The following is a 24,550-nucleotide window of genomic DNA, read 5'->3' as shown; positions in this document are numbered from 1 at the left end:
AAATGCAATAGAAACTAAAGAGACCATAGCAAAAATCAACAAAGCTAAAAGCTGGTGTTTTGAAAAAATAAACAAAATTGACAAACCATTAGCAAGACTCATTAAGAAACAAAGAGAGAAGAACCAAATTAACAAAATTAGAAATGAAAATGGAGAGATCACCACAGACAACACTGAAATACAAAGGATCATAAGAGACTACTACCAGCAGCTCTATGCCAATAAAATGGACAACTTGGATGAAATGGACAAATTCTTAGAAAAGTATAACTTTCCAAAACTGAACCAGGAAGAAATAGAAGATCTTAACAGACCCATCACAATCAAGGAAATCGAAACTGTAATCAAAAATCTTCCAGCAAACAAAAGCCCAGGACCAGATGGCTTCACAGCTGAATTCTACCAAAACTTTAGAGAAGAGCTAACACCTATCTTACTCAAACTCTTCCAGAAAATTGCAGATGAAGGTAAACTCCCAAACTCATTCTATGAGGCCACCATCACCCTAATTCCAAAACCAGACAAAGATGCCACAAAAAAAGAAAACTACAGGCCAATATCACTGATGAACATAGATGCAAAAATCCTTAACAAAATTCTAGCAAACAGAATCCAACAACATATTAAAAAAATCATACACCATGACCAAGTGGGCTTTATCCCAGGAATGCAAGGATTCTTTAATATCCGCAAATCAATCAATGTAATACACCACATTAACAAATTGAAAGATAAAAATCATATGATTATCTCAATGGATGCAGAGAAAGCCTTTGACAAAATTCAACGCTCATTTATGATTAAAACTCTCCAAAAAGCAGGAATAGAAGGAACATACCTCAACATAATAAAAGCTATATATGACAAACCCACAGCAAGCATCACCCTCAATGGTGAAAAATGGAAAGCATTTCCCCTGAAATCAGGAACAAGACAAGGGTGCCCACTCTCACCACTACTATTCAACATAGTGTTGGAAGTTTTGGCCACAGCAATCAGAGGAGAAAAAGAAGTAAAAGGAATCCAGATAGGAAAAGAAGAAGTGAAACTCTCACTGTTTGCAGATGACATGATCCTCTACATAGAAAACCCTAAAGACTCTTCCAGAAAATTACTAGAGCTAATCAATGAATAGAGTAAAGTTGCAGGATATAAAATTAACACACAGAAATCCCTTGCATTCCTATATACTAACAATGAGAAAACAGAAAGAGAAATTAAGGAAACAATACCATTCACCATTACAACAAAAAGAATAAAATACTTAGGAGTATATCTACCTAAAGAAACAAAAGAGCTATACATAGAAAACTATAAAACACTGATGAAAGAAATCAAAGAGGACACAAACAGATGGAGAAACATACCGTGTTCATGGATTGGAAGAATCAATATTGTCAAAATGGCTATTCTACCCAAAGCAGTCTATAGATTCAAAGCAATCCCTATCAAGCTACCAACGGTATTTTTCACAGAACTAGACCAAAGAATTTCACAATTTGTATGGAAATACAAAAAACCTCGAATAGCCAAAGTAATCTTGAGAAAGAAGAATGGAACTGGAGGAATCAACCTGCCTGACTTCAGACTCTACTACAAAGCCTCAGTCATCAAGACAGTATGGTACTGGCACAAAGACAGAAATATAGATCAATGGAACAGAATAGAAAGCCCAGAGATAAATCCACGTACCTATGGACACCTTATCTTTGACAAAGGAGGCAAGGATATACAATGGAAAAAAGACAACCTCTTTAACAAGTGGTGCTGGGAAAACTGGTCAACCACTTGTAAAAGAATGAAACTAGAACCCTTTCTAACACCATACACAAAAATAAACTCAAAATGGATTAAAGATCTAAATGTAAGACCAGAAACTATAAAACTCTTAGAGGAGAACATAGGCAAAACACTCTGTGACATAAATCACAGCAAGATCCTCTATGACCCACCTCCCAGAATATTGGAAATAAAAGCAAAACTAAACAAATGGGACCTAATGAAACTTAAAAGCTTTTGCACTACAAAGGAAACTATAAGCAAGGTGAAAAGACAGCCCTCAGATTGGGAGAAAATAATAGCAAATGAAGAAACAGACAAAGGATTTATCTCAAAAATATACAAGCAACTCCTGCAGCTCAATTCCAGAAAAATAAATGACCCAATCAAAAAATGGGCCAAAGAACTAAACAAACATTTCTCCAAAGAAGACATACAGATGGCTAACAAACACATGAAAAGATGGTCAACATCACTCATTATTAGAGAAATGCAAATCAAAACCACAATGAGGTACCATTACACGCCAGTCAGGATGGCTGCTATCCAAAAGTCTACAAGCAATAAATGCTGGAGAGGGTGTGGAGAAAAGGGAACCCTCTTACACTGTTGGTGGGAATGCAAACTAGTACAGCCACTATGGAAAACAGTGTGGAGATTTCTTAAAAAACTGGAAATAGAACTACCATATGACCCAGCAATCCCACTTCTGGGCATACACACTGAGGAAACCAGATCTGAAAGAGACACATGCACCCCAGTGTTCATCGCAGCTCTGTTTATAATAGCCAGGACATTCAAACAACCTAGATGCCCATCAGCAGACGAATGGATAAGGAAGCTGTGGTACATATACACCATGGAATATTACTCAGCCGTTAAAAAGAATTCATTTGAACCAGTCCTAATGAGATGGATGAAGCTGGAGCCCCTTATACAGAGTGAAGTAAGCCAGAAAGATAAAGAACATTACAGCATACTAACACATATATATGGAATTTAGAAAGATGGTAACGATAACCCTATATGCAAAACAGAAAAAGAGACACAGAAGTACAGAACAGACTTTTGAACTCTGTGGGAGAAGGTGAGGGTGGGATGTTTCAGAAGAACAGCATGTATATTATCTATGGTGAAACAGATCACCAGCCCAGGTGGGATGCATGAGACAAGTGCTCGGGCCTGGTGCACTGGGAAGACCCAGAGGAATCGGGTGGAGAGGGAGGTGGGAGGGGGATCGGGATGGGGAATACGTGTAATTCTATGGCTGATTCATATCAATGTATGACAAAACCCACTGGGGGGAAAAAAAAAGATATCAAGAGGACCAATGAACAAAGAATATATTTAAAATATTCTGTTTCTGGTATGTAGAGTGCAATTAGTTTTTGCGTGTTAATCTCCTTAGCAGTCTTCCTTCCTCTAATCATTCCTCTATAAATTCTTTTGTACTTTATATATATACTATCAGAACTTCTGTATATAACATAGGTTTTTTTTTCTTTCCATTTTTTGGGACCTTTTATACCTTTGTCTTTTTCCAGATCTTCAGTACAAAGTTGAATAAAATTGGTGACAATGGACATCCTTGTCTTATTAATCAGATTCTCAAAGTCAAGCATTGAAGATTTTGAAATCACGCATGGTTTTTACTGTATTCTTTTTGAACACACCTTTTATCAAATTGATAAATTTGATAAATTTATAAATTGATAAATTTGTTTATGTCATTCAGTTCCTGGTTTGCTTTTAAGTTTTTTTTAAATTGAGTTGAAATTTATATAGCACAATTAGCCATTTGAAAGTGTGCAATTCAGTGGCATGTAGCACATTCATGATGTTGTACAACTACCACTTCTAATTTCAAAACATTTTTATCACCTTCAAAGAAAACTCTGTACCCATTAAGCAGTCATTCCCTATTCTCTCCCCCAGGCTCTTTGCAGCCACCAATCTACTTTGTCTCTATGGATTTACCTATTTTGGATAATCATATAACTGGAGCAGACTCTGACACAAATGGTAGATGTTTTATTTTATTAGAAGTCCCTGAGCATCTGTTTTATTTTAGTCTATTGTCTTTTCAAGCTGAGTAATTTGTTTTCTAGTTAATTCTTTGTTCTTTATCTTCTCATACTGTTGAGCTCGTACTTAGATTTTTATTTTGGTCATTGTGTTTTTAATTTCTAAAATTTCCACTTGGTTCTTCTTTATATCTTGAGATCTTTGTTGAGACATTTGTTTGTTGTGACTTTCTCTTTTTTCACGTATTTCAAGCTTGTTTGTGATTGCTCACTGAGGCATTTTAATCATAACTTCTTTAAAATCTTTGTCAGATTACTTTAACATCTCTGTCATCTTAGTGTTGGCATCTTGCAGTTGTCTTTTTACATTTGAGATCTTTCTCATTATGAATATGACAGTGATTTTCTTTTAAAGCCTGGAACTTTGGGGTTTATGTTAATGCGACTTTGGATTCTACTTAAACCTATTTTAGCTGGCTTTTCCTGACATCTCTCTGGTGGGGGAGAAAGAGGGGAAATACTGTCTCATTATTGCCAATTGGAGATGAAAGTCCAGTTTCTCCATTTAGCTTCTGTTGACACCTGAGTTGTGGAAGATTATCATTTTATTGTTGGGTGGCGAGGACTTCTGGCTTCTCATGTGGTCTCTACTGACACAGCAGAAAGGACAGCCTTATTATTGCTGAATGTAGTGCCAGTCCTCACTTTCCACTAGGCCTTCTCTGACAGCAGTTAAGCAGATTGAGGGATGTGCTAATGCTTACTCTTGGTGGAGTGAAAGTTCAGGTGTCCCACGTGGTCTCCATTGACATTCAGGAACTTGAGGCTTAACTACTTTTCAGCAGAGATAAAAGTCCCAACTTCCTGCTTGGTTGTATATCATCCCTGCTAGGGTATTGGAATAACAGTCTGGCCTTCCTCTTGGCTTTTGCTTGTGTGGAAGTGGTAGAACTACAACTTTTTCCATAGTATTTGCTTGTAGTAGGTTGTTACTGTCTTAAAAAATTTTTTATCTTGTTGGGCTTCCCCTTTCTTGTTAGTTTGGCTAAAGATCAGGGGTAAAACATTTTGTGGGATTGGGGAGGGGTCTGAATTCATTGCCAGCTTCTTCACCTCCAAGTTGGGCATAAATGAGGAAAAAAGGAAATCCAGGGAGCCTGCCACTGTGTTGGTTCTTTTGTCCCGGGGTTCTTGGCTGATCTTCCTTCTAGTCTCCATTTTTCAGAGTGATGTTATATATGTCATATGTATAACATTTGAGACTTTAACTTGTATTACTGGGCTTAGGGAAATGTACATCTGCTCCATGTTCCTGGAAGCAAATGTCTTTATCCCTCAAGTTTTAATAATCGATTTTCCTTTGGTTCTAAATATTTCCTGAATTTTATTGTGACTTTTCTATAGTTTACAAGTTATTTAGAAGTGTTTTCTTTCTAAGCATATGTAACTTTTCCAGTTATCTTTTTGTATTAAGTTTTAGTTTCATTACAATATAGTCAGGAAACATATTCTATATAAATTTTTTTTAATGTGTGATATTTTTAAGATCCAGCATGTTTAATTCAGTTCAGTCGCTTAGTCATGTCCAACTCTTTGCGACCCCATGGACTGCAGCATGCCAGGCCTCCCGGTCCTTCACCAATTCCCGGAGCTTACTCAAACTCATGTCCATCAAGTCAGTGATGCCATCCAGCCATCTCATCCTCTGTTGTCCCCTTCTAGTCACGCCTTCAGTCTTTCCCAGCATCAGGGTCTTTTCAAATGAGTCAGCTCTTCACATCAGGTGGCCAAAGTATTGGATTTTCAGCTTCAAAATCAGTCCTTCCAATGAACATTCAGGACTGATTTCCTTTAGGATGGACTGGTTGGATCTCCTCGCAGTCCTAGGGACGCTCCAGAGTCTTCTCCAATACCACAATTCAAAAGCATCAACTCTTCAGAGCTCAGCTTTCTTTATAGTCCAACTCTCACACCCATAGATGACTACTGAAAAAACCATAGGCTTGACTAGACAGACCTCTGTTGGCAAACTAATATCTCTGCTTTTTAATAGGCTGTCTAGTTTGGTCATAACTTTCCTCCCAAGGAGTAAGGAGTCTTTTTATTTCATGGCTGCAACCACCATCTGCAGTGATTTTGGAGCCCCCCAAAATAAAGTCTGTCACTGTTTCCACTGTTTACCCATCTATTTTCAATGAAGTGATGGTACCAGATACCATGATCTTAGTTTTCTGAATGTTAAGCTTTAAGCCAACTTTTTCACTCTCCTCTTTCACTTTCATCAAGAGGCTCTTTGGTTCTTCACTTTCTGTCATAAGGGTGGTGTCATCTGCATATCTGAGGTTATTGATATTTCTCCCAGTAATCTTGATTCCGGTTTGTGCTTCATCCAGCCTGGCATTTCTCATGATGTACTCTGCATATAAGTTAAATAAGCGGGGTGACAATATACAGCCTTCACGTACTCCTTTTCCTATTTGAAACCAGTCTGTTGTTCCATGTCCAGTTTTAATTGTTGCTTCCTGACCTACATACAGATTTCTCAAGAGGCAGGTCAGGTGGTCTGGTATTCCCCTCGCTTGAAGAATTTTCCACAGTTTATTGTGATACACACAGTCAAAGGCTTTGGCATAGTCTTATAGTCATTTATGAATGATCCAGCATGTGGTCATTTATAAATGTTCCATGCATGCTTATAAGGAATGTGTTCTATAATTATTGGGTACAGTTTTCTATAAATGTCAGGTCAGGTTGGTTAATTATGTTGTTTAAATTGTTTGTATTCTTACTGATAATTTTTTTCTGCTTGTTCTATTTGTTACCAAGAATAATGGTTAAATTGTCTCCCTAAGATTGTGAATTTGTCTGTTTTTCCTTGTAGTTCTGTCTGTCTCATTTGTTGTATGTAAATTAAAATTGTCACATCTTTTTGGTGTACTTAACCTTTTATTATGAATGTGTCTTTTCATCTTTACTATTATTTTTTTGTCTGAAAATGAATTTAATTTGATATTATTACTAGTTCTAACATCTCTTTTGATTAGTGTTTGTATTATTTTCTCTCCTTTTAATTTCAACCTTTCCGTGCCCTTGTGTTTTTAAAAATGGCTTATAAAAAAGGCATATGGCTATATTTTTCCTTTTAAATTTCTCTTTTATGTTCAGAAACCCTTTTTTAGAGTGTTTATTTCTCCACCCTTTTAGCATTCTTTAATGATTATCCTAGAGAAAGATTCATCGAACTTTTATTATGAAGAGTTAGATAGCAAATACTTTATGTTCTTCAGGTCATGCATAGTTTCTGTTATGTATTCTTTTACCCCTCCCTTCCTTTATCCCTTATAGAGCTGTTTTAGATTTATGTCAAAATTGAGCAGAAAGTACAGAGGGTTCTCATGTACTCGTTGCTTGACCCCATATGCACAGCCTTCTACAGTGTTAATATCCCATAGCAGAGTGGTACCTTGACATGTCATTATTACCCATAGTCCACAGTTTACATTACAGTTCATTCTTGGTATTTATACATTTGTGGGTTTTAACAAATGTATATTTGCATATATTCCATAATGATAGTATCATACAAAATAGCTTCACTGCTTTAAAAATCCTTTCTGCTTTACCTGTTCACTGCTTTATTTCCCCTAATCCTTGGCAACCACTGATCTTTTTAATGATTCCATAGTATGACCATTTCCAGAATGTCATATAGTTGGAATCCTACAGTATGTATCCTTTTTAGATTGACTTCTTTCACTTAGTAACAGCATTTAATGTTTCTCTATATTGTTTCTTGGCTTGTTAGCCCATTTCTTTTCTTTTTTTAAAAATTATTTTAATTAGAGGCTAATTACTTTACAGTATTGTGTAGGTTTTTGCCATACATTGACACCAGTCAGCCACAGGTGTACACGTGTCCCCCCCGTCCCAAATACCCCTCCTACCTCCCTCCCCATCCCATCCCTCTGGGTTGTCCCAGTGCACCAGCTTTGAGTGCCCTGTTTCATGCATCGAACTTGGACTGGTCATCTGTTTCACATATGTTAATATACATGTTTCAGTGCTGTTCTCAAATCATCCCACCCTTGCCTTCTCCCACACAGTCCAAAAGTCTGTTCTCTATATCTGTGTCTCTTTTTCTGTCTTGCATCTAATGGGTCGTCGTTAACCATTTTTCTAAATTCCATATATATGCATTATTATACTGTATTGGTGTTTTTCTTTCTGACTTACTTCACTCTGTATAATAGGCTCCAGTTTCATCCACCTCATTAGAACTGACTCAGATGTGTTCTTTTTAATAGCTGAGTAATATTCCACTGTGTATGTGTACCACAACTTTCTTATCCATCTGTCTGCCGATGGACATCTAGGTTGCTTCCATGTCCTGGCTATTGTAAATAGTGCTGCAGTGAACATTGGGGTACCTGTGTCTCTTTCAATTCTGGTTCTCTCGGTGTGTATGCCCAGCAGTGGGATTGCTGACTCAAATGGCAATTCTATTTCCAGTTTTTTAAGGAACCTCCACACTGTTCTCCATAGTGGCGAGTACTAGTTTGCACTCACACCAACAGTGTAAGAGGGTTCCTTTTACTCCGCACCTTCTCCAGCATTTATTGTTTGTAGACTTTTTGATGGCAGCCATTCTGACCCACATGACATTGTACCTCGATGTGGTTTTGATTTGCGTTTCTCTGATAATGAGTGATGATGTAGCTCATTTCTTTTTAAGGCTGGATAATACTGCTTTGTCTGGATGTTCCACAGTTTATCCATTCACTTATTGAGGGAGATCTTGGTTGCATTCAGGGTTTGGTATTTATGAATTAAGCCACTATAACCATCTGTGTATCAGTTTCTGTTGGATGTAAGTTTTCAGCTCATTTGGGTAAATAATAGTAATTGCAGTTGCTGGATTGTATGGTTTGAGTAATGATGGAGTTCCTGTTTCTCCACGTCTTCACTAGCATATGTTGTTGTCTGTGTTTGGGTTTAAGTCATTCTAATAGGTGTGTGGTGGTATCTCATTGTTGCTTTAGTTTGCAATTCCCTAATGGCATAGGGCCAACATGTGTTCTTATTTGCCATTTGTATATCTTCTTTGGTGAGATGTTTGTTAAGGTCTTTGGCCCATTTTTTAATCCAGTTGTTTGTTTTCTTATTGTTGAGTTTGATTTCTTTGTATATTTTCAATAACAGTCCTTTATCAGATGTATATTTTTCAATACTTTCTCCAAGCCTATGGCTCCTCCTTTTCTCTTGACAGTGTCTTCTGTAGAGCAGAAGTTTTTAATTTTAATGAAGTCTGACTTACTAATTTTTTTTCATGGATCTTGCCTATGGTGTTGTATCTAAAAAGTCATTGTTGAATGCATTTTTCTCCTATGCTGTGTTCTAGGAATTTGATGTTTGTATGACTGTTGTTGTTGTTTAGTTGCTCAGTCTTGTCTGACTCTTTGAGAAACCATGGATTGTAGCCTGCCAAGATCCTCTGTCCATGAAATTTCTCAGGCAAGAGTATTGGAGTGGTTTCCATTTCCTTCTCCAGGGAACCTTCCTGATCCAGGGAACAAACCTGTGTCTCCCGCTTGGCAGGAGGATTTACCAGTGAGCTACCTGGGGAGCCCAATTTGATAATTTTGCATTTTACATCTAGATGTATAGTTCATTTGAGCTAATTATTGAGAGGTTTAATTAAGGTCTGTACCTAGATCCACACTTTTTCGTGTTACTTATGTTTTGCATGTGCTCCTTTGTCAGAGCTCGGGTGACTCTCAGTCAGTTCAGTTGCTCAGTCGTGTCTGACTCTCTGCGACCCCATGGACTGCAGCACGCCAGGCTTCCCTGTCTGTCACCAGCTCCCAGAGCTTGCTCAAACTCATGTCCATCAAGTTGGTGATGCCATCCAACCATCTCATCCTCTGTTGTCCCCTTCTCCTCAGTTCTTCGCATCAGGTGGCCAAAGTATTGGCGTTTCAGCTTAGGCATCAGTCCTTCCAGTAAATATTCAGGCCTGATCTTTGGGATGGACTGGTTGGATCTCCTTGCAGTCTAAGGGACTCTCAAGAGTCTTCTCCAACACCACAGTTCAAAAGCATCAATTCTTTGGCACTTAGATTTCTTTATGGTCCAACTCTCCTATCCATATGTGACCACTGGAAAAACCATAGCTTTGACTAAACAGACCTTTGTCGGTAAAGTAATGTCTCTCTTTTTTAATATGCTGTCTAGGTTTGTCATAGCTTCTTTTTCAAGGTTGACTATGATTTTCTTCCAGTTGACTATAATTTAGTCTATTTCTAGACCCTCTGTCCTGTTCCATTGATCCATTTGCCTATTCTTTGGCCAATATAATATTGTTTTGATTACTTTTGCTACATAATAAGACTTGAAGTTGGGTAGTGTCAGTTCTCCAACTTTGTTCTTTAATTTTGTGTTGACTGTCCTTGATCTTTTGCTTCTTCATATAAATTTTAGAATTGCTTCGTTGATATCTACATAATAACTTGATGAGATTGTATTGAATACGGCAGTCAAATTGGGAAGAACTGACATCTTGGCCATATTTAGTCTTCCAACCCATGAACATAAAATACTTTATTATTGATGCAATTCTTTGACTTCTTTCATCAAAGATGATTTGTAGTTTTCAAAAATTTGTAATTTTCCTCATATAAATCTTTGTTTGAAACCATGCTTTTTAAAAGTTAATTCATTAGGCTGTGCTGGGTCTTGCAGGACTTGGGATCTTTGATCTTCCTTGCAGCATGCAAGGTCTTTAATTGCGGCATGTGGGATATTTTAATGGGGACATGTGGGTTTGGTTCCTTGACCAGGAATTGAAGGCAGGCCCCCTGCATTGGGAACATGGAGTCTTAGCCATTGGACCACTAAGAAATTTCCCCCTCATAAATATTATACATATTTAGTTAATTTTATATCTATTTCATTTTGGGGTGGATGTTAATGTAAAGGTATTGTTTTAAGTTTCAGTTTCTGTTTATTGCTGATGTAAGAAAGTGATTGATTTTTGTATATTAACCTTATCTTCTGTAGTTTTGCTATAATTTCTTGTTAGTTTTTGAAATTGTTTGATTCTTTTGAATCTCCTTCATAGACGGTCATGTCCTCTGCAAACAAAGATTGTTTTATTTCTTCCTCTTCTTTCTTTATGCCTTTTATTTCCTTTTCTTATTGCCCTAGCTTAGGCTTCCAACCAGGACAGTTTTGAAAAAGAATAGTAAGAGGGAACAGCCTTGGTTGTTCTTGATGTTACTGGGAAAGCTTCTATTTTTTTTTTTTTCCCACCATTAGGTATGCTGTTAGCTGTAGATTTTTTGTAGATGGTCTTTATCAAATTGAAGAAGTATCACTTACACCTAATTTGCTGAGAGTTTTATCACGAGTAGATGTTGGACTTTGCAAAAGGTTTTTTTTGGCATATGTTGCTATGATCATGTGATTTTTTTTTTTTTTCTGCTTTTAGTCTGTTGATGTAATGAATTATAGTAATTGGTTTTTTTTTAATATTGAAAACCAGCCTTGCATGACTGGAATAAATCCTCTTTGGTGATGGTGTATAGTTCTTTTCATTTATTGTTTGATTTGATTTACTGATATTTTGTTGAGGATTTTTTACAGCTATTTTCATTCTTTTTTTTTTTTTAACTCATAAAAAAGGAGAAAGCATTTTTAGCTTAGGCCATATACAAGCAAAGCCTACCGGCCAACTTTAGCCCATGGACTGTAGTTTGTCAATCCATTTCCTTTACAATATGCATCCTTGCCTTACAGAATATATTGATACTTTTTCCCTCTCCCATACAGTGCAGGGGCTCTATTATACTTGTAATTCTACCTTTATTGACTTATATTCTGTGTTATATCATGTTTCATATGTTAAAACATGTAAGATATTATTTTATGCAATTAATACTCAGGATTATGCACATATTTATAGTTTTCATTTATCTTCCTTTCTTTCTGCATTGTCAAGTTCTTATCTAAGAATTTTCCTTGTGTGTAAAAACTCTCTTGCTGTTTCTTTAGTGTACATCTTTAGGGATAAATTGTTCTGTTTTTCTGAAAATGTCTTCATTTTACCATCATTCTTCAAAGTTGTAGTATTGCTGTATTAATGGAATGTTAGTATGACAGTTGTTTTCTTTCAGCACTGTACGTTCTGTTCTTACCATCACTGTTGAAGTCAGTTCTGTCATTTTGTTGTTCTGTTTGAAGGTATTTCGTCTTTTTCTGCTAAGATTTTCCCTTTATTTTTGTTATTTTAGCTGTCTTAATGTGTAGGTGTAGATTTCTTCATAGTTATGTGCTATGGGAGTTGTAGGACTTTTTTGAATCTGAGAGTTGATACCTTTCATCAGTTTGGGGATATTGTCAAATTTGTTGTTTTTTTTTTTTGAAGTATTGTTTCTGCTCTATTCTCTCCTCTCTTTCTGGGACTCTAATTTCATGTCTGTTAGAGTGACATTTTAACTTTAATTTCTGAGTTTCTTTCCTTCTTTCTGTTTTTTCCATCCTTGTTTCTCTTTCTACTTTATCTTGAATGTATTCTTTTTTTAAAAAATTTATTTGGCTGTGCCAGATCTTAGTTGTGGCATGCAAACTCTTAGTTAAGGCCTGTAGGGTCTAGTCCCTTGACCAGGAATCAAACCTGGGCCTTCTGTATTAGGAGCACAGTCTTAACCACTGGGCCACCAGGGAAATTCCCTTGAATATATTCTCTTAATCTATCTACTAATTCCTTCCAAACTATGTCTCATCTGGTCTGTTTTACCCACTCAATGGAGCTCTTCATTTTGGTTATCATATTTTTCAGCTTTAGAATTTCTGTTAGTTTATTTTTATGCTTTCTATTAATAATCCTCTCCCAGGTTTATTAACCTTATTTTTTATTGCCTTGTACACCATAATAATTTAAAATTTTCTTTTAGAACTGTTGTCTGATAGCTCTTTAATAGTGAGCTATTGCCTATTGTCTGTTTTTTTCTCTGGCTTTAATTCCTGTTACCTTATTTTCCTATGGACTTTTGTGTGTGGATGTGTCATGTGTTTATTTTTTAGAGCAGTTTGGAGTCTAGTCTAATATCTGCCTTCTAAATTGCCCTTATTCCTAAGAGAAAGCCTTCAAAGTCTCTATCCAAAATGAAGGGTGTTCATCAAGGGTTCTTTACTCCTTGCTGATCTAATAGATGTCTTTTCTTTGAATTTAAAGACTATCCCAGTGCTTTCAGTCTCCAAGGTACCTCTCTGGAATTGGCAGATACCTGTAGGGGAAAGGTGATCTCAAGTGCCAGTCTCATCTTTCTGCATCTGTATCTTCCTCTGTTTCCATCTCAGTAAATATTCTCTTGTTTTTCAGTGTCTTCAAGCCGATTTTTCTTTTTTTAATGTGTATACAACTTTTCTTGTTGTTCTTAGCAGAAGGCTTGATCCAAATTACTTAATCCTCTATTGCTGGAAATAGAAAACTATCTTCAGATTTCTTGTTATAAGAGATAGATTATATAGTAAGTGAGTTAGGGTTTTCCATTTTTAGCTCCTTATATAATTAGTATAGAAAAATAGAGTTCTTTCTTTGTAGCCTTGAATGTAGAATGATGGAACCACACTTGAAGGTCAGAGAAAGAATTGTTTTTTGAGGTCTTTCTGTCTATGATACTAGGTATCTGTTTGGAGGGCTGCCATACTATAGTTTCCAAGATTATTATTGATAAGTTGATTAGTTTTGAACTGGAGAACTGGATATATGTGCAGAGTACTTGAAAGCAGATGTAAAATTCATCCTGACCTTGGTTAGATACACACAAACTGGCAGATAGTTTTCCATAATTCTTAAATACTCCTAGACTAGAAAATTCTGGAAAAGGCTATTAGCAAATGAAACCCAGGAGCTCATAACTTTGAGTCGAGGATTCCTTTCCAATATCTAACTACTCTTTTTAGGCGTCTTTATATCCAATTATCTATTTGCACAGAAATAGAGAAGAGTGATTAGTGATTACCATCCATAGTAGAGTCTATTTTCGTTAGTGTAGAGTTCACAAACTAAGACAAGCACTGTGAACAGCGGTGTTATGTGCATGTTTCTCAGGGACTGGCTGGAGCAGGACATTCCTGGCAGATGGTAGGAAATGACAGTGCACGAGGTAAATGGGGGTGACTGTGCCAGGCTGTGAAAGAGTGAAGTGTTTTGATTTTGTTTCATAAAGGGGGGCTTTTGAGTGAGAGTGGGAAGTGATATAAAAATTTCTGACTGCTAATCTGGCAGTGCTTTGGTGGGTAGACTAGAGAGAAAGTATTGGAAACAGGGACAATAAAAAGCTCTAATAGTCTAGTTATAAGGTGATAGAAGTCTGGCTTTTTGTAGTCAAGAAGGAATGAAGAGAATGGAGTGCATTTTAAAGAGAGCATTTGTTGTTTATGCATGGGAAACTGAGAAAACAGAGAAGACTTTGGGGTTGTAAGTTTGGATGAATGGTAGCATGATATTGGTATCAGTACCAAAAGCTGGAAAGTAAGGATGTTGAAGGTAGAGTGAAAGCAAAGTTGTTGAATTTGGTTTAAGGTAATTTGAATATAAAGAAGAATTGTTCATTACCTGAAAAAAATTTTTGTAATTTTTAAAAATAAAATTTAACAATAAAATTGAAAGTAGAAGTTTCCCTGTCAGAGAGTCACCCGCTTATTATTTCCCCAGAAATTACTACTATTCTCAGCTTGCTGTACCACTAATTGACTCTTCATGTGTATGTAAACATGTGTGTATATCTGTCATTCATACTCTTCACCATACTGTGGAGACAGATCTAACTTATCTTTTGTAATGATTGGGTAGATATACCTTCCTTTATTTATGGAAGTTTAGCTTATTTCTGATTTTTTTCATTTTTTTAATTAAAAACAATGTCACAGAGAAAATTGTTATGTAGTAATCACATTTGTTCGTAGTGATACTTTCTAAGGCCCACTTGACTTCACATTCCAGGGTGTCCGGCTCTACATGAGTGATCACACCATTGTAACTCTCTGGGTCGTGAAGATCTTTTTTGTACAGTTCTTCTGTGTGTTCTTGCCACCTCTTCTTAATATCTTCTGCTTCTGTTAGGTCCATACCGTTTCTGTCCTTTATTGAGCCCATTTTTGCATGAAATGTTCCCTTGGTATCTCTAATTTTCTTTGAAGAGACCTCTAGTCTTTCCCATTCTGTTGTTTTCCTCTATGTCTTTGCATTGAACGCTGAGGAAGGCTTTCTTATCTCTCCTGGCTATTCTTTGGAACTCTGCATTCAAATGGGAATATCTTTCCTTTTTTCCCTTGCTTTTTGCCTCTCTTCATTTCACAGCTATTTGTAAGGCCTCCTCAGACAACCATTTTGCCTTTTTGCATTTCCTCTCCATGGGGATGGTCCTGATCCCTGTCTCCTGCACAATGTCATGAACCTCCATCCATAGTTCATCAGGCTCTCTATTAGATCCTGTCCCTTAAATCTGTTTCTCACTTCCACTGTATAGGCATAAGGGATTTGATTTAGGTCATACCTGAAAGGTCTAATGGTTATCCCTACTTTCTTCAGTTTAAGTCTGAACTTGGCAATAAGGAGTTCATGATCTGAGCCAGTCAGCTCCCGGTCTTGTTTTTGCTGACTGTATAGAGCTTCTCCATCTTTGGCTGCAAAGAATATAATCAGTCTGATTTCCGTGTTGACCATCTGGTGATGTCCATGTGTAGAGTCTTCTCTTGTGTTGTTGGAAGAGGGTGTTTGCTATGACCAGTGTGTTCTCTTGGCAAAACTCTAGCAGCCTTTGCCCTGCTTCATTCCGTACTCCAAGGCCAAATTTGTCTGTTACTCCAGGTGTTTCTTGACTTCCTACTTTTGCATTCCAGTCCCCTATAATGAAAAGGACATCTTTTTTGGGTGTTAGTTCTAAAAGGTCTTGTAGGTCTTCATAGAACCGTTCAGCTTCAGCTTCTTCAGCGTTACTGGTTGGGGCATAGGCTTGAATTACCATGATATTGAATGGTTTGCCTTGGAAACGAACAGAGATTTTTCTGTCGTTTTTGAGACTGCATCCAAATACTGCTTTTTGAACTCTTTCGTCTACTGTGATGACTACTCCATTTCTTCTAAGGGATTCTTGCCCACAGTAGTAGATATAATGGTCATCTGAGTTAAATTCACCCATTCCAGTCCATTTTAGTTCGCTGATTCCTAAGATGTCGATGTTCACTCTTGCCATCTCGTGTTTGATCACTTCCAATTTGCCTTGATTCATGGACCTAACATTCCAGGTTCCTATGCAGTACTGCCCTGAACAGCATTGCACTTTCCTTCCATCACCAGTCACATCCACAACTGGGTGTTGTTTTTGCCTTGGCTCCATCTCTTCATTCTTTCTGGAGTTATTTCTCCACTGATCTCCAGTAGCATACTGGGCACCTACTGACCTGGGGAGTTCATCTTTCAGTGTCCTATCTTCTTGCCTTTTCAAACTGTTCATGGGGTTCTCAAGGCAAGAATACTGAAGTGGTTTGCCATTCCCTTCCCCAGTGGACCACATTCTGTCAGACCTCTCCACCGTGAACCGACCGTCTTGGGTGGCCCCACACAGCATGGCTTAGTTTTATTGAGTTAGACAAGGCTGTGGTCCTGTGATCAGATTGGCCAGTTTTCTGTGATTATGGTTTTAGTGTGTCTGCCCTCTGATGCCCTCTCACAACACCTACCATCTTACTTGGGTTTCTCTTACCTTGGACTTGAGGTATCTCCTCGTGGCTGCTCCTTACCTTGGATGAGGGGTATCTTCTCACGGCCACCCCTCCTGACCGTGAACGTGGAGTAGCTCCTCTTGGCCCTCCTGCGCCCGCGCAGCAGCTGTTCCTTGGAGGTGGGGTAGCTCCTCTCAGGAGGGGCCCCTGACTTCTGGGGTGGGGTAGTTTCTCTCGGCTGCCGCCCCTGACCTCGGGTGTGGGGAAGCTCCTCTTGGCTGCCGCTCCTGCGCTGTTGCAGCCTGGCGCTCTTGGTTGCTACCCCTGACCTTGGGTGAGGGGTAGCTCCTCACGGCCATGCTTCTGCACAGTCCGTCGCGGCTGGCGCACTTCTGAGATCAAATTGCCAATATCCGCTGGATCATCAAAAAAGCAAGAGAGTTTCAGTAAAACGTCTATTTCTGCTTTATTGACTACGCCAAAGCCTTTGACTGCGTGGATCACAATAAACTGTGGAAAATTCTGAAGGAGATGGGAATATCAGACCACCTGACCTGCCTCTTGAGAAATCTGTATGCAGGTCAGGAAACAACAGTTAGAACTGGACATGGAACAACTGACTGGTTCCAAATAGGAAAAGGAGTACGTGAAGGCTGTATATTGTCACCCTGCTTATCTTTGTTTGTTTGTTTGTTTTTTTTTTTTTTAATTTTTATTATTATTATTTTTTTTTTCCAGTGGGTTTTGTCATACATTGATATGAATCAGCCATGGATTTACATGTATTCCCAATCCCGATCCCCCCTCCCACCTCCCTCTCCACCCGATTCCTCTGGGTCTTCCCAGTGCTTATTTAACTTCTATGCAGAGTACATCATGAGAAACCCTGGGCTGGAAGAAGCACAAGCTGGAATCAAGATTGCTGGGAGAAATATCAATAATCTCAGATATGCAGATGACACCACCCTTATGGCAGAAAGTGAAGAGGAACTAAAGAGCTTCTTGATGAAAGTGAAAGAGGAGAATGAAGAAGTTGGCTTAAAGTTTAACATTCAGAAAACTAAGATCATGGCATCTGGTCCCATCACCTCATGGGAAATAGACGGGGAGACAGTGGAAACAGTGTCAGACTTTATTTTTTGGGGCTCCAAAATCACTGCAGATGGTGATTGCAGCCATGAAATTAAAGGAGGCTTACTCCTTGGAAGGAAAGTTATGACCAAGCTAGATAGCATATTAAAAAGCAGAGACATTACTTTGTCAACAAAGGTCCTTCAGGTCAAGGCTATGGTTTATCCAGTGGTCATGTATGGATGTGAGAGTTGGACTGTGAAGAAAGCTGAGTACCGAAAAATTGATGCTTTTGAACTGTGGTGTTGGAGAAGACTCTTGAGAGTCCCTTGGACTACAAGGAGATCCAACCAGTCCATCCTGAAACGGTCCGGGATGTTCATTGGAAGGACTGATGCTGAAGCTGAAACTCCAATACTTTGGCCACCTCATGCGAAGAGTTGACTCGTTGGAAATGACCCTGATGCTGGCAGGGATTGGGGGCAGGAGGAGAAGGGGGCGACAGAGGATGAGATGGCTGGATGGCATCACTGACTTGATGGGCATGAGTTTGAGTAAACTCCAGGAGTTTGTGATGGACAGGGAGGCCTGGCATGCTGTGATTCATGGGGTCGCAGAGAGTCGGACATGACTGAGCGACTGAACTGAACTGAATTACATTTGGGTACTCATCCAGCTGTTTTCATAAGATTGGGCAAGGAATAAGCAGATTTGGCCACCTGATCAAAGAGCCAACTTACTGGAAAAGATCCTGATGCTGGGAAAGATTGAAGGCAAAAGAAGAAGAGGGTGGAAGAGGATGAGATGGTTAGATAGCATCACCAATTCATTGGACATGGATCTGAGCAGACTCTGGGAGATATGAAGGACAGATTAGCCTGATGTGCTGCAGTCCATGGGGTCGCAAAGAGTCAGACATGACTTAGCCACTGAACAAAAACAACTTTCCAGAGAGCTTAGTATAGATTCGTGTGTGTGTGCATGCATGCACTTGTGAACATATATGCACACATGGAAATTAGCAACGTGATTTTTGTGTGTTGCGTGCATGTTTGCTTAGTTACTCAGTTGTGTCTGACTCTTTGTGACACCATGGAATGTAGCACGCCAGGCTCCTCTGTCCATGGGATCATCCAGACAAGAATACTGGAGTGAGTTGCCATTTCCTTCTTCAGAGGATCTTCCTGACCCAGGGATCAAACCCATTTCTCCTGTGTCTCCTGCATTTGCAGGCAAATTCTTTATCACTGAGCCACCTGGAAAAGCCCCTTACTGTACGAGGGGAAAGTGTATCATGTGTTTCTTTGTGGTACCTACTGGTAATGTGTGTTGGTATATTCTAGCTTTATTAGTCACTGAAGTTTAAACATATAAAAAGGTAATGAATTTGCAAACATCATCTTGGAGCAGAGAAATCCTCCTGGTTTGGGAAAATATAAGAGGGCAATTATACATATGTTTGCAAAGAAGCTAGAATTGGAGATGAGGTAATGCGGTGATGAATGAGAATGGGATTTTCTAAAATTAGTTAAATCCTAGAAAGTAAGTACTTCTAATGAATATTTCAGTTCCCAAGAGGAAAGTTTTATTTCTGTGAGGATTTAACTCTAATTTTTGGGTAGGGGGTCAGTGAGAATATTTACCTTACTCAAGTTAACTGGAATACAAAAGAAAAAAAAAACAATCTCAGTTTGGAAATCTTTCTTTCACTAGTAGTAAAACTAAAAGGGAGCTTTGGATTTTTCCAATATAGTTTAAGCTTTTGGCTTATTAAAATTAAAGCCTTATAATGCATTTTAGTGATATTAATAGAAAATATGAGATACGTTTATTGTATGCTTCTGTCTCTTAAAAATTAATTTGGATCAAAGAGCAGAATCAAAATTAGGGTTAGTCATGCTAGTTTTATGATCTAGTTTATTAATTCCGTGGCAAATGTAAAATGTATACTCGTAATGGGATAATGTTGAGGCAGCTGCTACAAACAGTTCATTCTGCATTTTCAAAGGTTGAATCCTTGTGCACATTATACCTGGTTGAATCCTTGTGCTCATTAAACCTAAGAATAAGAAGTAAAGCATCCCTGAAAGACTTTTGTTGTTGTTTCATTGCTAAGTCATGTCTGACTTTTTTTGTGACTCTGTGAACTGTAGCCTGCCAGATTCTTCTGTTCATGGGATTTCCCACAAGAATACTGGAATGGGTTGCCATTTCCTTCTCCAGGGTATCTTCCCAACCCCAGGGATTGAACTCATGTCTCCTATGTTGCAGGCAGATTCTTCATAGACAAAGCAGGAAACCAAAGCAACCTTATTTTTAGTTTAAAAGTCTTCTTATGTAATATGTAGACATCACATTAATTTATCAGAAATGATGTATTTCAAGCAAGACTCAGTGATTTAATGGTTGATTTGTGTAGGCTAAAGATTGTCTTTTATAGTAAAGAAAGGTAATTCATAATCACCCATGACTAAGGGAGATAGGAAAAAATATATATAATAGTCTTGAGAAAGATAAATGAAGTTAAAAGTAGCAGAATTATTTTGATTAAAATTTTTGTTTTTATCTACAGTAAGAATACCATTGTCATTTTTTTACTTCTAGATGAAGCAAACTTTCAGTTACTTTCATAATCCTGAATTGGTGCTTTTGGGGATAACAGAGGTGATTGAGTTTCCTGTCCTTAGCACAGTGCGTAATACGTAGATGATCAATATTTATGTGTTAACTGATTTCTCCTCTGAATCTGCTGCCCGAGTGCAGTCTCCTTGTGTCAAGTAAAACACCCTTTGTAACATTAATCACAGACATAATTACATGTTCAAGCTCATCTTTGTTAAGACTGTGACTCTCACTAGTCACTTACCAAGATCCAAATGGCTTTTCCCCTGGTTTCAGAGTATGGATTTTGTACCAGAATCCACCCTTGAAATTTACCTCAGTAGCTTTAGAAAATGTAGGTGATATGTGAATCTAGGACTACCTATAGTGGAAGAATCAATACTTCTAGTTTGGTTACTACTTGAAGATGTGACCTTAATGGTCACAGAAACTGCATGGAAGTAAAGAAACTTTAAGGTATGATTCAACTTTATTTTTGAATTTTGTTTTATGAACAATTGAAAATCTGAAAATTGAATTTTGTTATAGAAATGATAAGAAATAAGTGATAAAAATATATAACACTGAAAAAGTTCACTGATCATTAAGTGTATGTCTCTCTACAGGGATAATTTGACCTCCTGAGATTCTGTCTTAGCAAGAAGAAAGTGGAACATACTCTTGGAAAGAAAACTAAGACATTAAGAAAGCCAGAACTTGTTTTTACATGGTTGTCCACTCAGTTACCAATATGGACGGTTTTCCCACCATTTTTCCTCCTGGTGGAGACAGTGAATTGAGACATTCTCAAGCTGAGTTCCAAAAAATGTTAATTGATGAACGATTACGATGTGAACATCATAAAAATAATTATCAGACTCTGAAAACTGAACACGCAAGGTAATTATTTAAATTTGGAGGTGAGAGGCTTGATTAAAAATGTTTATTTTGTCTGAATATTTGCTCTGGAACACACAGTATAATTTTGTTATAATGTACAATATACATTTAAAACTTTTTGAATACAATAAATGTTCTTTAAATCAAGTGGATTATAAATTTATTAAAGTCATTTTGAAAGTGGGATATAAAATTTATGTATATAGGTGGCTACATTTTTTTTTCCTTCAAAGTAAAGTTGTATCCAGAAATTACAGTGTTAATAGTTAAATGACAGTTGGTAAAGCAATGATATTTGGAAGTTTAAATAGAATATATGATGTTGATCTTGTTCCGTAGTGTTGGTTGACTTTAAGGTAATACAATTAAAAAACAATGGATACACTTAAATTCTTCTTTTTCTAAAACTCAGGTTGCAAAATGAGTATGTAAATTCACAGAATGAACTCAAGCGCCTATTAAAGGAAAAGCAAACTCACCAGGAAAAGTTTCAGCTGCTGCTTGAAGAGGTACGAGGAGAATTAGTAGCGAAAACTAAAGACTTAGAAGAGATGAAGCTGCAGGTAAGAAAATATATTCAAATTAGTGTAAATTAGTCAGATGTTTAGTGGAGATACATATGTCATTTTGGTAAATTTGGTAAGTTCTCTCTGTATCCATAATGAGTATTTTGTTGTATCTCCAGTGGTATAATGTAATCTTCTTTCATATACTTTAGAATGTTAGCTACTCTGTAGAAATCAGCCACAAAACTTTTGTGTAAATTTTTATTATATTTTCTGTTCTGATTTAAATACTATCTTACTCTTAAGAATAATTGGAGGAAAGGCCTGTCTGAATTGATAAAAATTCACAGTTAAACATACTTTAAAAATAAAGATTTTCTAAATTTCTGTGGAGTTTCTCAAGTAACAGATAGTTGATACTAAAGAACTAACTACAGTTTCTTTTCATGTTTTTTTACACCATTCATTTTCTATTTGCTCAAAAAGTAGAGCACAGCTACCTGTCAGATTTTAAATTGGTAGGTATTAGTTGTGATATTTTACTGTAATTGCTCAGTAGCACTAGTGGTTGATTTCTGCTTATCTCATGCTTGTTACTTACACCAAAAAGATGTCCGTTCCATCTTAGGGGATAGGAATGCAAAAGTAGGAAGTCAGGAGATACCTGGAGTAACAGGTAAGTTTGGCCTTGGAGTACAGCATGAAGCAGGGCAAAGGCTAGCAAGAGCTTTGCCAAGAGACTGCACTGGTCATAGCAAACACCCTCTTCCAACAACACAAGAGACAACTCTACACATGGACATCACCAAATGGTTAACACCAAAATCAGATTGATTATATTCTTTGTAGCCAAAGATGGAGAAGCTCTATACAGTCAGCAAAAACAAGACCAGGAGCTGACTGTGGCTCAGATCATGAGCTCCTTATTGCCAAATTCAGACTTAAATTGAAGAAAGTAGGGAAAACTGCTAGACTATTCAGGTATGACTTAAATCAAATCCCTTAGGATTATGCAAGTGGAAGCAACAAGCATATTCAAGGAGTTAGATCTGATAGAGTGCCTGAAGAACTATGGATGGAGGTTTGTGACATTGTACAGCAATTGTAAAGACATTGTAAAACAAAGGAGAAAAGGAAAGATATACCCATTTGAATGCAGAGTTCCAAAGAATAGCAAGGAGAGATAAGAAAGCCTTCCTCAGTGATCAGTGCAAAGAAATAGAGGAAAACAAAAGAATGGGAAAGACTAGAGATTTCTTCAAGAAAATTAGAGATACCAAGGAAACATTTCATGCAAAGATGGGCTCAATAAAGGACAAAAATGGTATGTACTTAACAGAAGCAGAAGATATTAAGAAGAGGTGGCAAGAATACACAGAAGAACTGTACAAAAAAGATCTTTACGACCCAGATAATCATGAAGCTGTGATCACTCACCTAGAGCCAGACATCCTGGAATGTGAAGTCAAGTGGGCCTTAGGAAGCATCACTACGAATAAAGCTAGTGGAGGTGATAGAATTCCAGTTGAGCTATTTCAACTCCTAAAAGATGATGCTGTGAAAGTGCTGCACTCTCTCTGCCAGCAAACTTGGAAAACTCCTCAGTGGCCTCAGGACCAGAAAAGGTCAGTTTTCATTCCAATCCCAAAGAAAGGCAATCTCAAAGAATGCTCAACCTACTGCACAGATGCACTCATCTCACACACTAGTTAAATAATGCTCAAAATTCTTCAAGCCAGGCTTCAACAGTACATGAACCGTGAACTTCCAGATGTTCAAGCTGTATTTAGAAAAGGCAGAGGAACCAGAGATCAAATTGCCAACATCCGCTGGATCATTGAAAAAGCAAGAGAATTCCAGAAAAACATCTATTTCTACTTTATTGACTACGTGAAAGCCTTTAACTATATGGATCACAATAAACTGTGGAAAATTCTGAAAGAGATGGGAATACCAGACCACCTGACCTGCCTCTTGAGAAATCTGTATGCAGGTCAGGAAGCAACAGTTAGAACAAGACATGGAACAACAGACTGGTTCCAAATAGGAAAAGGAGTATGTCAAGGCTGTATGTTGTCACCCTGCTTATTTAACTTATATGCAGAGTACATCATGAGAAATGCTGGGCTGGAAGAAGCACAAGCAGGAATCAAAATTGCTGTGAAAAATATCAATAACCTCAGTATGCAGATGACCCTTATGGCAGAAAGTGAAGAAGAATTAAAGAGCCTCTTGATGAAAGTGAAAGAGGAGAGTGAAAAAGTTGGCTTAAACCTCAAACATTCCGAAAATTAAGATCATGGCATCCGGTCCCGTCACTTCATGGAAAATAGATGGGGAAACAGTGGCAGACTTTGTTATTTTGGGCTCCAAAATCACTGCAGATGGTGACTGCAGCCATGAAATTGAAAGACACTTGTTCCTTGGAAGAAAAGTTATGAGCAACATAGACAACAGATTAAATAGCAGAGACATTACTTTGTCAACAAAGGTCCGTCTAGTCAAGGCTATGGTTTTTCTAGTAGTCATGTATGGATGTGAGAGTTGGACCATAAAGCTGAGAACCGAAGAATTGATGCTTTTGAACTGTGGTGTTGGAGAAGACTCTCGAGAATCCCTTAGACTGCAAGGAGATCCAACCAGTCCATCCTAAAGGAAATCAGACCTGAATGTTCATTGGAAGGACTGATGCTGAAGCTGAAACTCCAATACTTTGGCCACCTGATGCAATGAACTGACTTACTGGAAAAGTCCCTGATGCTGGGAAAGATTGAAGATGGGAGGAGACGAGGACTACAGAGGATGAGATGATTGGATGCCATCACCAACTCAATGGACATGAGTTTGAGTAAGCTCTGGGAGTTGGTGTAGGACAGGGAGTTCTGGCATGCTACAGTGCATGGGGTCACAAAAGTCGTACACATCTGAGGAACTGAATTGAAG

General features: G+C 37.8%; 1 protein-coding gene across 6 annotated transcripts in view; it reads left to right on the top strand.

The window, feature by feature from the left end:
* CEP83 (centrosomal protein 83) overlaps positions 1–24,550 on the top strand; it is a 146,889-nt gene that overhangs the window by 45,033 nt on the left and 77,306 nt on the right. For all 6 annotated transcript variants that reach the window (XR_009689945.1, XR_009689946.1, XM_061125843.1 and 3 more), the window contains exons 2-3: positions 20,828–21,101; positions 21,514–21,664. Coding sequence is in view for 4 of the 6 variants with exons in the window: in XM_061125843.1 (XP_060981826.1) it covers positions 20,929–21,101; positions 21,514–21,664 (324 nt within the window). In the remaining 2 variants the exon portion in view is untranslated. The remainder of the gene's footprint in view (positions 1–20,827; positions 21,102–21,513; positions 21,665–24,550) is intronic.

This window comes from Dama dama, chromosome 3 (assembly GCF_033118175.1).
Source record: "Dama dama isolate Ldn47 chromosome 3, ASM3311817v1, whole genome shotgun sequence".
Taxonomy (NCBI): Eukaryota; Metazoa; Chordata; class Mammalia; order Artiodactyla; family Cervidae; genus Dama; species Dama dama.
Note: the sequence above shows the minus strand (reverse complement) of the source record. Positions and strands in the feature narration are given on the sequence as shown.